Raw genomic sequence first — 16633 nt, 5'->3', positions numbered from 1 at the left:
TTTCTCATGTCTGGATTCTTTTCGTATGAGGCAACTTCACGTTTGCTTTACCCTCCATGTAGCCATGAAACATTTTCTGTTCTTGGACAGAACTTAGTTTCCCAAATACTGATGTATTCAAACAACTTCAAGCAGACCAGGGCTGTGTGAACTTGGCCTGCCACTGATCAGAGCGCAAAAAAAAAAAAAAATCCCTCAAGAAGGACCACTCCCTTATGAGATTGAGGCTTGGGAGCTTGAGAATGCACCTCTCATCTTCAAGCTGGGAACACCTGACTGGCCTAAATCCTCTCTGCTGCAGTTTAAACTCATTTCCTCTAATATTGTCCTCTGTGGACAAGAAGAAAAAAGACTTGATGTCAATAATGTAACATGGTTTTATAGTTTGAAGACTGATACTCACACCTCTCTCCTCTGAATGAATGTAGACATTTCCCTAAAGGGCTATTTTTCAAAACCTTTCATCAGTTACTTTGTCTCCCCTGGCTCCTTTCCAATTTCGCCATAACATCTTCCACTTATGGGCCCCAAGACTGAACAGTATGTTTTAATGACTGATATTGGCTATAGATTAAGAATTATATCTGTGAAAATATTTCCATTATAACATAGCTCATTGTTACAAAGATTTACACACGTAAGAAATCCCTGGCGTATAACAGGTTACATTTCAAAACTTTCTTTGTAGACCAATTATTTGGCATTTGGGCACATTTTTCCATAAAAACAATGTTATATCTTGTATTTGGACTCTGAGCCTAGCAAACAAGAGCCAGTTTAATCCACTGAGCAATAATGATATCAGGTTGAATTTTAAGAACAGGAGTTCGCTGATGTTGAGAATAGAAGACGCAAGAAGATGGGAATCTCTTCCTCCAGTTTCTCATCAGGGAGCCGCCCATAGGGAACATTAGGAAAGGGACGGCTATTAACTTTGGGTGTCTTCTCACATTCTTTTCGGGCCCTCCCCACCTCCTGGTCCTGGTCCCGATATCCTAGGGTTCCCCGAAGTCTCCTAGGGTGCTGCCTCACTCAGGTCTTCCTACAGTCCCCAACTCTCCATGCCTCAATACATCTTAGCTCCTCTCTCTTATGATCCAAACACACATTTCCTTAATGAAGCTAAGTTTGGGAGAGGGTTAGGATGACAAGCTTCTCCTTGAACCAGCTGCCATTGAGTAAATTCTGAGCAAAGCGTCTGTTTTTAAATGGGTAGCTTACTTATCCAAAAGACTCTCATCTGTGCAGTTTCAGGCACTGCCACAAAATTAAAAAAAAAAAAAAAAAAAGATTACATGAAGGGAATAATTTGGGGAATGTGGAAGCCATTATAATAAGTGTGCTTATTCTTCCTGCTTGGGAATCTATCCCAAATGGTACCTGCTTTCCACAGATTCCCTCCTTTCCCCCTTTCTGAATCACAGATTATATGCCCCAGATTGTTTTCAGCAGTTCCAAGATTTTTAAAATTGTTTTTATCTTGAGAAATTACTGAATTAAGGCAGATACACATCCCCCCGCCACCAGAAGAGTACATACTGTAGGATGCCATTTATATAAAACTAATCTATAGTGATGGAAAACAAATTGTTTAAGGAAAAAATGGATTACAAAAGGGCCTGAGAAAACTGTCGGAGGAAACAAATGTCCATTGTCTTGATTGTGGTAAAGGTTCCATGGTACATACACTTGTCAAAACTTATCACATTGTGTACTTTAAATATGTGCAGTTTAGTGTACATCAATTATACTCAATAAAGTCGTAAAAAAAGAGAAATGCAACCAATATACAAAAAGACTAATTGACACTTATTAACAGCTTCTCGTATTTGCCTCAAGATTGTTTATAAAAAATGAACTAAATAAAACAGATAAAAGTGACGTCCCCAGACACAGTTCCAGTTCTTTACTGCAACCTCCAGAATTAAGTAGCATGAATTTAGTGTAGATCCAAATCAGTCCACTGGTAATGATTTTACATACATATATAGTCTTAAACAATATAATGTATTATTTCTGTGTTTTTAAAATTTATATCAATGACATGCACATTTTATTCCATGAATCTCTTTTCTTTACATTATGTTATGTGTTGGTATTATATAGATACTTTATACATGGATATATTATGTTATATACGGGAACAATCCATTCCTTCTAATGGCCATTATAACAATTCATATCCTAATAGAATATTATGGTAATTCATATCAAAATAGAATGTGAATATGTTACACTTTATTTATAAATTCTCTCTTTGATAGGCATTTCAGTTGTTTCTAATGTTTCATAATTATAAGCAGTATTGCAATAAGCTAAGGTTTTCAAAACAAATGTCATGGTATTGGCGGTAGGAGTTACTGGGTAGTAGCCACCCGGTAGGTATATAGATAGGTCTTCTATGAGTCAGATATGGTAAAGTAGAATGTCCTGTTTCAAGGATCCATGGACTGCACAAAAATAGCCAAAGTTGAATAAGACCCTGTCTTTAAATTCCAGAACAACAAGGTGGCGCTATTATGTATCCTGCAGAGTTGGAGATGATTCAGAGGACAATTCCAATGGCCCATAGAGTTTAAATCTGACTTGTATACAGTTGAGATTCAAAGCAGATGACCTCCCATAAAGCAGGTGGGTTAGATGCCTTTAGCAATAGGCCAAAGCAACTCAACTCTATCTGTTGCTGTTTAAAGCCTTCTTGAAGGTCGTTAATGTTAAATGAGCACCAGAAAATGTATATTCACTGCTTCTAGCTTACTATGTTTGACACATATGTATTAAATCTACTTGTTTATAGTATTAGATCCCTCTTTTGTGCTTAATTTTTACTCTCTTGATTTGGTAAAGATTCAAGGTAGTACGTTAAAGCATCCCATTGCTATTACGTTGCTAACAATTTTTCTAAAAACAAACATATACCAATTCCCAAAATTTATAGCTTTGTTATAATTTTAGAATATTGAAAGGTGAAATTCATATCTCAAAAGTATGGAGGAGAGAACTTCCAGCAATATAGTGGACTAAGATTATATAGAAGAATTCCCTTTTCAGTTACTATTACAGAGAAACACAGAGAAAAAGTTTTTTATATATCCATATATATACATGTATATGAGTACAAATATGTACACACACACATACATGTATGTGTATATATACGTACATGTGTATGTATATATATGGTGGATGTACCTGACAGCAATAACTTAAGCATACTCTGTACAGCAGCCTGTATGGCAAACACATCTGACAGCAATAACTTAGCCTAGGAAATGGGGGTCGCCATGTGGATGTTGCTGGAGAGAGGGTGCTAAGTGAAGGTGCTGTATAAACTGCAGGCTTTTGGAAAGCAGTTGTAGTTCTCCTATCCAGCCCACTGCCACTAGTCCATCCCTGTACAGAAGTTCCCCCAAATCAAATCTTACATCTCATTTGCTGGCTCCAGGTCTCTTCTTTGGCCTCTTGAACCTGGTGCCATTCCTATTGGAGGCAATAGGGGTCCAGCACAGCAATCTATAGACAGAGAGAAAGGGAAATCTCCAGATTCCAGAAACAAAGAGGGAGCTCAGAGGCTGGGCAGTAAGTAGGGGCTAATGTCACTGCAGCCTCTGCAGGGTTTGGACCAGTGATAGGGCCTGGAGATCCGGGGATTTTAACACCCTTGGGATTTTAACACCCTTGCAGGCCAATAAAATGTTGTCTCTGGTGTGAGTAAGGAAGGCAACTGGAATTGAGCACTCTGCAAAATCTGAGTTCCCGAGGGCTGCAGTGTTGGCAAAAACAAATCAGGAAAAAAAGCTCCCGTGTCCTTCGGCTATGGGTTTAAAAACATAAAAATAAATTTACAAAAAGGTCATACAGAAAAACTTGAAGCCAAGCCCATGCCATACATTGAAATGAGCTCTGAATTTTCACTGTGGGCAGAAATACCAAGAAACATTAGAGCTGGTTGAGAGTTGGTGATATTGGTAGGACTCCATCAGAAGCAAACTTACAGGCACAGTGAAGTGACAATCACACAACCCAAGGCATACAGATCTTCACCAGAGGGGAGAAACCCCTGCTGAAAATAAGCTCATAATAAAAATCACAAACCATGGGAGGAAACCACCTTGAGGGTCAGATCATGAAATTAACAGAAAAGGTAATGCCTAAGAAGTAAAGAAATAGATCAAGTCATAGATGATTATAAAATAAGTACATTTTAAATGATTTACAAGGGCAAAGGAAAATACAAATTAAAAAAACAGAAAAACATGTAAAAACAGGGGTGGAGCCAAGATGGCGGAATAGGAACAGCTCCGGTCTCCAGCTCCCAGCCCCAGCGACACAGAAGACGGGTGATTTCTGCATTTCTGCTTGAGGTACCGGTTTCATCTCACTAGGGAGTGCCTAACAGTGGGTGCGGGACAGTCGGTGAAGCGCACTGTGCGCGAGCCGAAGCAGGGCAAGGCATTGCCTCACTCGGGAAGCGCAAGGGGTCAGGGAGTTCCCTTTCCTAGTCAAAGAAAGGGGAAACAGACGGCACCTGGAATATCGGGTCAGTCCCATCCTAATACTGCGCTTTTCCAACGGGCCTGGAAAACGGCACACTAGGAGATTGTGTCCCGCACCTGGCTTGGAGGGTCCTATGCCCACGGAGTCTCGCTGATTGCTAGCACAGCAGTCTGAGATCAAGCTGCAAGGCGGCAGCGAGGCTGGGGGAGGGGCGCCCACCATTGCCCAGACTTGCTTAGGTAAACAAAGCAGCCAGGAAGCTCGAACTGGGTGGAGCCCACCACAGCTCAAGGAGGCCTGCCTGCCTCTGTAGGCTCCACCTCTGGGGGCAGGACACAGACAAACAAAAACCCAGCAAGAACCTCCACAGACTTAAATGTCCCTGTCTGACTGACAGCTTTGAAGAGAGTAGTGGTTCTCCCAGCACGCAGCTGGAGATCTGAGAACGGACAGACTGCCTCCTAAAGTGGGTCCCTCACCCCTGAGCAGCCTAACTGGGAGGCACCCCCCCAGTAGGGACAGACTGACACCTCATTCAACTGGGTACTCCGCTGAGACAAAACTTTCAGAGGAACTATCAGACAGCTGAATTTGTGGTCTCACGAAAATCCGCTGTTCTGCAGCCACCGCTGCTGACACCCAGCCAAACAGGGTCTGGAGTGGACCTCTAGTAAACTCCAACAGACCTGCAGCTGAGGGTCCTATCTGGTAGAAGGAAAACTAACAAACAGAAAGGACATCCACACCAAAAATCCATCTGTACATCACCATCATCAAAAACAAAAAGTAGATAAAACCACAAAGATGGGGAAAAAACAGACCAAAAAAACTGGAAACTCTAAAAAACAGAGCACCTCTCCTCCTCCAAAGGAACGCAGTTCCTCACCAGCAACGGAACAAAGCTGGATGGAGGATGACTTTGATGAGTTGAGAGAAGAAGGCTTCAGACGATCAAACTACTCTGAGCTACGAGAGGAAATTCAAAACAATAGCAAAAAAGTTAAAAACTTTGAAAAAAACTTAGAAGACTGGATAACTAGAATAACCAATGGAGAGAAGGGCTTAAAGGAGCTGATGGAGCTGAAAGCCAAGTTTCGAGAACTACGCGAAGATTGCAGAAGCCTCAGTAGCAGATGCGATCAACTGGAAGAAAGGGTATCGCTGATGGAAGATGAAATGAATGAAATGAAGAGAGAAGGAAAGTTTAGAGAAAAAAGAATAAAAAGAAATGAACAAAGCCTCCAAGAAATTTGGGACTATGTGAAAAGACCAAACCTACGTCTGATTGGTGTGCCTGAAAATGATGGGGAGAATGGAACCAAGTTGGAAAACACTCTGCAAGATATTATCCAGGAGAACTTCCCCAATCTAGCAAGGCAGGCCAGCATTCAGATTCAGGAAATACAGAGAACGCCACAAAGATACTCCTCGAGAAGGGCAACTCCAAGACACATAATTGTCAGATTCACCAAAGTTGAAATGAAGGAAAAAATGTTAAGGGCAGCCAGAGAGAAAGGTCGGGTTACCCACAAAGGGAAGCCCATCAGACTAACAGCTGATCTCTCAGCAGAAACTCTACAAGCCAGAAGAGAGTGGGGGCTGATATTCAACATTCTTAAAGAAAAGAATTTTCAACCCAGAATTTCCTATCCCGCCAAACTAAGCTTCATAAGTGAAGGAGAAATAAAATACTTTACAGACAAGCAAACGCTGAGTGATTTTGTCACCACCAGGCCTGCCCTAAAAGAGCTCCTGAAGGAAGCACTAAACATGGAAAGGAACAACCGGTACCAGCCCCTGCAAAAACATGCCAAACTGTAAAGACCATCGAGGCTAGGAAGAAACTATAGCATCTAATGAGCAAAATAACCAACTAACATAATAATGACAGGATCAGATTCACACATAACAATATTAACGTTAAATTTAAATGGGCTAAATGCTCCAATCAAAAGACATAGACTGGCAAACTGGATAAGGAGTCAGGACCCATCAGTGTGCTGTATTCAGGAAACCCATCTCACGTGCAGAGACACACATAGACTCAAAATAAAGGGATGGAGGAAGATCTATCAAGCAACTGGAAAACAAAAAAAGGCAGGGGTTGCAATCCTAGCCTCTGATAAAATAGACTTTAAACCAACAAAGATCAAAAGAGACAAAGAAGGCCATTACATAATGGTAAAGGGATCAATTCAACAAGAAGAGCTAACTATCCTAAATATATATGCACCCAACACAGGAGCACCCAGATTCATAAAGCAAGTCCTCAGTGACCTACAAAGGGATTTAAACTCCCATACAATAATAATGGGAGATTTTAACACCCCACTGTCAGCATTAGACAGATCAATGAGACAGAAAGTTAACAAGGATATCCAGGAATTGAACTCAGTTCTGCACCAAGCAGACCTAATAGACATCTACAGAACTCTCCACCCCAAATCAACAGAATATACATTTTTTTCAGCACCACACCACACCTATTCCAAAATTGACCACATAGTTGGAAGTAAAGCTCTCCTCAGCAAATGTAAAAGAACAGAAATTATAACAAACTGTCTCTCAGACCACAGTGCAATCAAACTAGAACTCAGGATTAAGAAACTCACTCAAAACCACTCAACTACATGGAAACTGAACAACCTGCTCCTGAATGACTATTGGGTACATAATGAAATGAAGGCAGAAATAAAGATGTTCTTTGAAACCAATGAGAACAAAGACACAACATACCAGAATCTCTGGGACACGTTCAAAGCAGTGTGTAGAGGGAAATTTATAGCACTAAATGCCCACAAGAGAAAGCAGGAAAGATCCAAAATTGACACCCTAACATCACAATTAAAAGAACTAGAAAAGCAAGAGCAAACACATTCAAAAGCTAGCAGAAGGCTAGAAATAACTAAAATCAGAGCAGAACTGAAGGAAATAGAGACACAAAAAACCCTTCAAAAAATTAATGAATCCAGGAGCTGGTTTTTTGAAAAGATCAACAAAATTGATGGACCGCTAGCAAGACTAATAAAGAAGAAAAGAGAGAAGAAACAAATAGATGCAATAAAAAACGAAAAAGGGGATATCACCACCAATCCCACAGAAATACAATCTACCATCAGAGAATACTACAAACACCTCTATGCAAATAAACTAGAAAATCTAGAAGAAATGGATAAATTCCTCGACAAATACACCCTCCCAAGACTAAACCAGGAAGAAGTTGAATCTCTGAATAGACCAATAACAGGTTCTGAAATTGTGGCAATAATCAATAGTTTACCAACCAAAAAGAGTCCAGGACCTGATGGATTCACAGCCGAATTCTACCAGAGGTACAAGGAGGAACTGGTACCATTCCTTCTGAAACTATTCCAATCGATAGAAAAAGAGGGAATCCTCCTTAACACATTTTATGAAGCCAGCATCGTCCTGATACCAAAACCTGGCAGAGACATAACCAAAAAAGAGAATTTCAGACCAATATCCTTGATGAACATTGATGCAAAAATCCTCAATAAAATACTGGCAAACCGAATCCAGCAGCACATCAAAAAGCTTATCCACCATGATCAAGTGGGCTTCATCCCTGGGATGCAAGGCTGGTTCAACATACGCAAATCAATAAATGTAATCCAGCATATAAACAGAACCAAAGACAAAAACCACATGATTATCTCAATAGATGCAGAAAAGGCCTTTGACAAAATTCAACAACCCTTCATGCTAAAAACTCTCAATAAATTAGGTATTGATGGGACATATCTCAAAATAATAAGAGCTATCTACGACAAACCCACAGCCAATATCATACTGAATGGGCAAAAACTGGAAGCATTCCCTCTGAAAACTGACACAAGGCAGGGATGCCCTCTCTCACCGCTCCTATTCAACATAGTGCTGGAAGTTCTGGCCAGAGCAATCAGGCAGGAGAAGGAAATAAAGGGTATTCAATTAGGAGAAGAGGAAGTCAAATTGTCCCTGTTTGCAGATGATATGATTGTATATCTAGAAAACCCCATTGTCTCAGCCCAAAATCTCCTTAAGCTGATTAGCAACTTCAGCAAAGTCTCAGGATACAAAATTAATGTACAAAAATCACAAGCATTCTTGTACACCAATAACAGACAAACAGAGAGCCAAATCATGAGTGAACTCCCATTCACAATTGCTTCAAAGAGAATAAAATACCTAGGAATCCAACTTACAAGGGATGTGAAGGACCTCTTCAAGGAGAACTACAAACCACTGCTCAATGAAATAAAAGAGGATACAAACAAATGGAAGAACATTCCATGCTCATGGGTTGGAAGAATCAATATCGTGAACATGGCCATACTGCCCAAGGTAATTTATAGATTCAATGCCATCCCCATCAAGCTACCAGTGACTTTCTTCACAGAATTGGAAAAAACTACTTTAAAGTTCATATGGAACCAAAAAAGAGCCCACATCGCCAAGTCAATCCTAAGCCAAAAGAACAAAGCTGGAGGCATCACGCTACCTGACTTTAAACTATACTACAAGGCTACAGTAGCCAAAACAGCATGGTACTGGTACCACAACAGAGACATAGATCAATGGAACAGAACAGAGCCCTCAGAAATGATGCCGCATAGCTACAACTATCTGATCTTTGACAAACCTGACAAAAACAAGAAATGGGGAAAGGATTCCCTATTTAATAAATGGTGCTGGGAAAACTGGCTAGCCATATGTAGAAAGCTGCAACTGGATCCCTTCCTTACACCTTATACAAAAATTAATTCAAGATGGATTAAAGACTTATATGTTAGACCTAAAACCATTAAAATCCTACAAGAAAACCTAGGCAATACCATTCAGGACATAGGCATGGGCAAGGACTTCATGTCTGAAACACCAAAAGCAATGGCAACAAAAGCCAAAATCAACAAATGGGATCTCATTAAACTAAAGAGCTTCTGCACAGCAAAAGAAACTATCATCAGAGTGAACAGACAACCTACAGAATGGGAGAAAATTTTTGCAACCTACTCATCTGACAAAGGGCTAATATCCAGAATCTACAATGAACTCAAACAAATCTACAAGAAAAAAACAAACAACCCCATCAAAAAGTGGGCAGAGGACATGAACAGACACTTCTCAAAAGAAGACATTTATGCAGCCAAAAAACACATGAAGAAATGCTCATCATCACTGGCCATCAGAGAAATGCAAATCAAAACCACAGTGAGATACCATCTCACACCAGTTAGAATGGCCATCATTAAAAAATCAGGAAACAACAGGTGCTGGAGAGGATGTGGAGAAATAGGAACACTTTTACACTGTTGGTGGGACTGTAAACTAGTTCAACCATTGTGGAAGTCAGTGTGGCGATTCCTCAGGGATCTCGAACTAGAAATACCATTTGACCCAGCCATCCCATTACTGGGTATATACCCAAAGGACTATAAATCATGCTGCTATAAAGACACATGCACACGTATGTTTATTGTGGCACTATTCACAATAGCAAAGACTTGGAACCAACCCAAATGTCCAACAACGATAGACTGGATTAAGAAAATGTGGCACATATACACCATGGAATACTATGCAGCCATAAAAAATGATGAGTTCGTGTCCTTTGTAGGGACATGGATGAAACTGGAAAACATCATTCTCAGTAAACTATCGCAAGGACAAAAAACCAAACACCGCATGTTCTCACTCATAGGTGGGAATTGAACAATGAGAACTCATGGACACAGGAAGGGGAACATCACACTCCGGGGACTGTTGTGGGATGGGGGGAGGGGGGAGGGACAGCATTAGGAGATACACCTAATGCTAAATGACGAGTTAATGGGTGCAGGAAATCAACATGGCACATGGATACATATGTAACAAACCTGCACAATGTGCACATGTACCCTAAAACCCTAAAGTATAATAAAAAAATAAAAATAAAAAAAAAATAAAAAAAAAAAAACATGTAAAAACAAAATGCAGATTTAGAAAATAACCAAATAGTTCTTTTATAAATGAAACTCATGGCCACTGAAACTCAAAACTAAATAGAAATATTTAATGGTTGAATAGAAAATAAGCAAACTGGAACTAAGGAAATGACTCAAAATGTAACACAGAAGTAAAAATGGAAAAAAAAATGAATGAAAGTTTAAGATCACAAAAGACAGAACCAGAAATGACAGAAAAGACATCCACTAGGAGTTTTGGAATGAGTGAATAGAAAATGGGAAAGAAGTAATATCTGAAGTGACAGTGACTGAGAATTTTCTCAGATTTGACAAGACAGGAATTCCTAGATTGACAAGTACACTGTATTGATACCTACTGCTGTATAACAAACCATCCCAGCGTTTAGTGGATTAAAACAACCACCATTTATTTAACTGGCAGTTCAGTGGGTGAACAACTTGGGCCTGGTTCAGCTGAGAGGTTCTCTTGGTCTTGAGAATGGGTTTACTCACACATTTGTAGTCATCTGGCAGATGCAGTCAGCAGGCCACGGCCAGGCTCCTGCTGGCCTAGCAAGAAATAAAGGGGAAGAGAAGGAGCCTCAGTCCAGGAGGGCTCCCTGCAGAGAATGCTCTGTTTCACTTAGCAACTATCATGCCACAGACAAGTTACTCTGGCAGTGACCCAAGACCTCTGTGTTCTAACTTAATGTGCTGGGTATAGTGTGTTGTGCCCTTTTCCACAGATTGTGACAGATGTTGACTAACTGGGAACGACTTGATTCCAGGAGGGGCAGTGGGAGTCATTTTAATTAATGGCTTGACATTTCTTTGCCATTGTTGCAAGCTTGAAGTAACTAATGGTTAGTTTTACCCATGACCACTTCGCCCTGCAAATTCAGCTCAAATAATCTAAATTAAAATAGAAATTGCTTTGGTCAGGGTTAAAATTTGTGCTGTTGGGACTATAGTCCTAAGACCTTTTTCTTTTTTGGATTAATGGCTAATGTTTAAAAGAATCAACAAGACTTATCTGTATCTTTACATAGTGTTTTAGATTGTTGGATAGGCAAAGTAGAAAAGGCAAGTCTGGATTGTGGGAAATAAAAACAAGTAGAAAAAAATTGAAAATACAGGTCATTTAAAAGAAGAAAACAACAAGGTTTACCCATCTGGGGCTTCCTAAAACATGAATTCCTCTCAGCCAAGTAGTGGAACCTAGAAAGTCATTTGTTTTTCCTAAATAAACTCCATGCTAGAGTCTTTGATAAACAAACTGATAGGAAATAAGGAAATCCTGTTAAAAATCACCGTAGACTTTAGAATCAAAGAAGCCTGCTTACTTCTGTTCTGGAAATACTCAGCTCTGGAAAGGGCTTCCAGGCTGATCATCTTCACATAATTGTTCTATTCAAAATATACAAGCTATGGGGGAAAGCAAAAACAAAAACAACAGAAAAACCACCCTGAGGGACAAGAGGGAAAAGTGTCACCTGTCCCAAAAATTGAATCCATTTAAGACCTAAAAGCAGGGCCAGACGGAAGGTGTAGGGAAGGGTGGGGACAAGAAGCCATCTATATGGCTTCAGAGTGGGAGGGGGCTGAAGAGAGGCCACCCCCAGACTCCAAATTTCCAAGGATGATACCTATTTCAAATATTCAGTCATCTTCTTGTCCTCATAAATGCCCTTGGACTTGTATTACTAGATGTTCAGATAAATAGTTTTAAAATTGTGTCACTATTATCATGGGAAGTCCAAGGGGAGTAGGGAAGTATTACTTTTTTTAATGTATTACTTTTAATAGCAAAAAAACGCAATTACTTTTGCACCAACCTAATAGAAAGGGTCTTTCCAGCTACCTTGGCAACCATGTTTATTTCCAGTGCTTCTGGGTGGGCAGCATGTCTGTGCTTTTGCTATGGTTAGTCTGTAGATTTGGTGTTCTCCTTGCCTTTCTCAGACTTTGAAGTCTCCCCTTTGCTTTAATGAAAAAAAGTCTCTCCTTGGCTTTAATGATGATCAATCTGTAGCCATTTTACCCCCACATAAACCACACCCTATTTTAATCCTTCAGGTGAAAAATGCTTAAGTTGGACAAGATCCACAAAATATGAGGGCAAAGTGGAGCTCTTAGCTGGAGCAAAGGTGTGACTTTAAGTTTCCATAGGGAGCCTTTTTCTGCAGGGTACACAGAGGGCCACTTGCTGACACTGGAATTCAACTGCTTGTGCTTCTTACTTTGCGTGAAGACACTGAGAACAGATGGCATCAAGGCAGATCTGACATAGCCACTAGAATAGCTTGGACAGGAGTTCAAATCAACTGCATCCACCTTGACTCTGCCTTGGCCAGAGCATCTCATATCTGTTTCTTCTTCTATAGCTGAGTGCACCTCAACTCAACTGCAGTTCCCATCCCATTTTTGAATAGGCCATTTGGAAAAGAGCTCTTTCCCAGCTCAATCATGCTTTCTGCTCTTGTCTTTCAATCCAGCTGCATTTGTTCACCCCTGTGGATCCTCCCAGCCCTGCTAGGCCAGGCTCTCCTGAGGTGTTCTGCACAAGCTAGCTATGAATTAGGCATGCTCTCTTTTAACATGAAAATAACCTGGAAGACTCAGCTTAAGACGATGGAGAAAAGACCTTATCTCTCCTTTCCCCTGTCAACAAAAAAGATGAGAAACAGAAGCACACATCACAATACATGATGACAGAAAGCAACTAGAGGACTCTGGCCTTAGCGGAATAGAGAAAGGTGAAATATAAGAACCTGCAGAGAATGAAATCACCAAGAAGCAAACTGATTTTGTCCTGTACGAACTCTCAAACTAGTGCCCAGGCTTTGAGCACTAGTTGGGGTGAGGCAACTGATAAAAATAGAGAGATTTGTTCAAAATCTATTTAATAAACATTTAGTCCTCACCCATAGCCCAAAAAAAGTGATGAAAACCCTTCCTTACAAATATTTTGGAGGAAAAACTGAACCAGAGGTTTCTAGTATATGATAGGGGTTAGAATCCAGAGTAAAAATATTGAATGATGCAAATGTTCTCCTGATCTCAGCTGCAAAAATGCCAGCAGCTAGGCTTATACCCTTCATGAAGGAGACTGGAAGATTCTTCTCTCCAGACATCAATTCTCCAGAGAGAATTCTAACAGATATTGACATCTGAGTTTCTCCTATTGACAAAGCCAGCTTACTGCCATACACACTGCAGTGGAACCAAGGAGGGTGACAGTTTTCAGGACAAGAGGAGGCTGAGGAGAGGTCACCCCCAGACTCAAAATTTCCAAGGATGGTACCTATTTTAAATATTCAGTCTCCTTTTCTTCATAAATGTCCTTGGACCTGTATTACTAGATGTTTAGATAAGTGCTTTTAAAACCCTCCCAAGCCCACAGATTTGTCATTTAGCTGGCTAGTGCTTCACTCCCAAATAAGAACAGATAGTCAAGAATCAGCAGACATTTGAAAAAGTTTCCTTACATGAAAGACAGACACAAAAGTCAAACCAAACAAAACAAAACAGAAAAGGCTACTTAGAGGAAGTAGAGACAAGGTAGGGAATAAACACTTCAAAGACAAAACTAGAAATAACATCCTTAGATAAGAAGAGAAAATGCATTCATGAAAGGAAAACAGAATAATATAGAAAACTAGTAACTGGAAAATAAGAAAGAGCTCTTGGAAATTAAGAGTAAGAAAGCTGAAGTTTTGAACGTTGCTAGAAAAGTTGAATGATAAAGTTGAGGAAGTCTTTTAGAAAACAGAACTAAAAGACAAAGATATGGGCAATAGAGGAGAAAAGATAAGAAAATTAGAAGCTTGATCCTGGGGGGTCAATATCCAACTAATAGGAGTTCCGGAAAGAGAAATTTGAGGCCATCACCTCAAATATGCCAATGCTCATGCCTGTTTTCCCAGCACTTTGAGAGGCTGAGGTGGGGGTGAGGGATCGCTGCAGGCCGAAAGTTAAAGACCAGCCTATTCAACATAGCAAGACCCTGTCTCTATTTAAAAAAAAATTCCAGCCAGGCATGGTGGCTCATGCCTGTAATCCCAACACTTTGGGAGGCCGAGGCAGATGGATCACGAGGTCAGGAGCTCCAGACAAGCCTGACCAACATGGTGAAATCCCATCTCTACTAAAAACACAAAAATTAGCTGGGCATGGTGGCACGTGCCTGTAATCCCAGCTGCTCAGGAGACTGAGGCAGGAGAATTGCTTGAACCCTGGAGGTGGAGGTTGCAATGAGCCAAGATTGCGCCACTGCACTCCAGCCTGGGCCACAGCAAGACTCCGTCTCAAAAAAAAAAAAAAAAAAAAAAAAAAAAATTCCTCTGGCTGAAAGTCTTGAGTCCCTGAACTGAAAGGGTCTCCCAAGTGTATTACTATTTCAGTTAGAAATGCTATGGCATTTATGTCACTTTGGATCCTCTTAGATGTCAAGATGAGATTAGGTAGTCATGAGATTTATTGGGAGAAATGCCTGTGAAGGATAAAGGAATGGAGAGCAGAAGAATATAACGCAGGTCTGCTACCTGGGAAAGAAGAGAGGAAAGAAAGTCCTGCCTAGGAAAAGCTTCAGGCCACAGCACAGTTCTGAGAAACTGTGACACTGTGTCCAGCCAGAACAAAGGAGTGTTAGTGTCTGAGGCAAAGGCTGTTCATTAGAGTAGCTCACATCAGGTGGGCACAAGTGGCTCTACTATCCTCATCGTATTCAGTGATCAGCTGGGAGCAGTCGAAGGGAAGTATGGCCTCTATGTAGCTGTCACTCAGCTATGCTTTCCATGGCCGACTATCTTAAAAGGACATCTAAGCAGTGTACCTCCAGGACTGCCACAGTCCATTTCTTGTCCTCCATAGATCCAGTTCCCCATGGCTCCTGTGGGCCCTCTTCTTGAAGAAATACTTAGAAGAGAGAAGTTAATGGGAGGAACTATAGCCCCTAGTGCCGCCATTTGTCTTGAGATTGCAACCCATAGTCATCTTCTCCTACCTGCACTATCCAATCTAAATTCCCCTCCCCCTCTTTATTATCTTCATTATCTTTATTCCAGAAGGTCTTAGCTGTTGGCAATCACATCACAGATTGGGCAAGACTACAGAAAAACTTGACCACAGAGATCACCTGGGATCCATACACATTCCTTCCTCCCTGTCCCATTGTGTACAGGCAGCCTCATCTCTTCCTGATGATGGAAGTCAATTACCTCTTCTTTCCACCTGCTGGTGTCTTCATAGAAAGAGTCCAAAATGCCCTGGTGGCAGCCATAGTATATAGTTCAATGGGACACTTGCTGTGTCTCCTGCCAAGCTGCACCTCATTTGAGGACCAAGACCTCTAATCTCATAGAGCCCAGAGTTGTAGAGACAAGAAGCACAAAGTTCCCCAGGAGGTCACTGGAAATGATAAGTGGGTCCACTCCTGCTTCCACTCCTTGGTTCTCAGACCCATGTATTCTTCCTGTTGAGGATACAGCACCATATGGAGAACCCCAGTTTAATGTATACAGTGCATCCTGCAGGATGGTACCCTGTTCTTTCAGAGCTTTGCCTCCAGCTGGAGCTTCAGCTGTGCCTTTAGTAACCATTCCAATGCTTTATGAGGCTGGCTCCATCTAGGTGATGTAGTATCTGATATGACCAGTGGATCCCACGGTCATTGTCCTATTCCCAAGCCTCCTTTGCTATGAAGTGATCCTCTGGTCAATATTATGCTGTGTGTGCTTCCATGACTACAGATCAGCCCCAAGTAGTGGGGCTTGCTGAAGCTCTGTGGCAAGGAAAGGCAAATCTAAAGGCAGGAGAGGTATCTAACCCTGTGAGGACGAACTGTGGAACCTTCCAGGACAGAAGGCCCAACGTAGCTGACTTGCCAACTATATTGGAGATGCAAAAGTTTATTTTCCAACTCAGCAAGTCCCAGAATTCTTGGGCTCTCTGTATTCCACCTACATGTTCCTTGAAACCTGGCTGGTTCTTTTCTGAACTCATCTCTAGTACCTATTATATGCAGCTAAATACAACTAGCTCACACTTTTATCATTGTGCCTGAAGACTTCTCAGCACAAATCCAAATATTTTTAGGTACATATGCTAACTTCCAAGTTACCAAAGGTGACAGTTTTAGAAAATGTCTCATCCCTGCAAAACACAGATTACCATTTTCTTTCCAGCCTCCT

The 16633-nt window shown here is 40.9% G+C and overlaps 1 protein-coding gene across 1 annotated transcript in view; it reads right to left on the bottom strand.

Moving 5' to 3' along the window:
• Positions 1-243: 243 nt before the first annotated feature.
• Positions 244-16633, bottom strand: part of LOC129492657 (uncharacterized) — a 60186-nt gene continuing 43796 nt past the window's right edge. Inside the window, exons 5-6 of the mRNA XM_063612169.1 lie at positions 3426-3513; positions 244-330 (exon numbers count right to left, since the gene is read on the bottom strand). Coding sequence (XP_063468239.1) covers positions 318-330; positions 3426-3513 — 101 coding nt within the window. The 3' untranslated portion in view covers positions 244-317. The remainder of the gene's footprint in view (positions 331-3425; positions 3514-16633) is intronic.

Source organism: Symphalangus syndactylus, chromosome 11 (genome assembly GCF_028878055.3).
Source record: "Symphalangus syndactylus isolate Jambi chromosome 11, NHGRI_mSymSyn1-v2.1_pri, whole genome shotgun sequence".
Classification (NCBI taxonomy): Eukaryota; Metazoa; Chordata; class Mammalia; order Primates; family Hylobatidae; genus Symphalangus; species Symphalangus syndactylus.
This window is presented reverse-complemented; position numbering and strand designations above follow the sequence as displayed.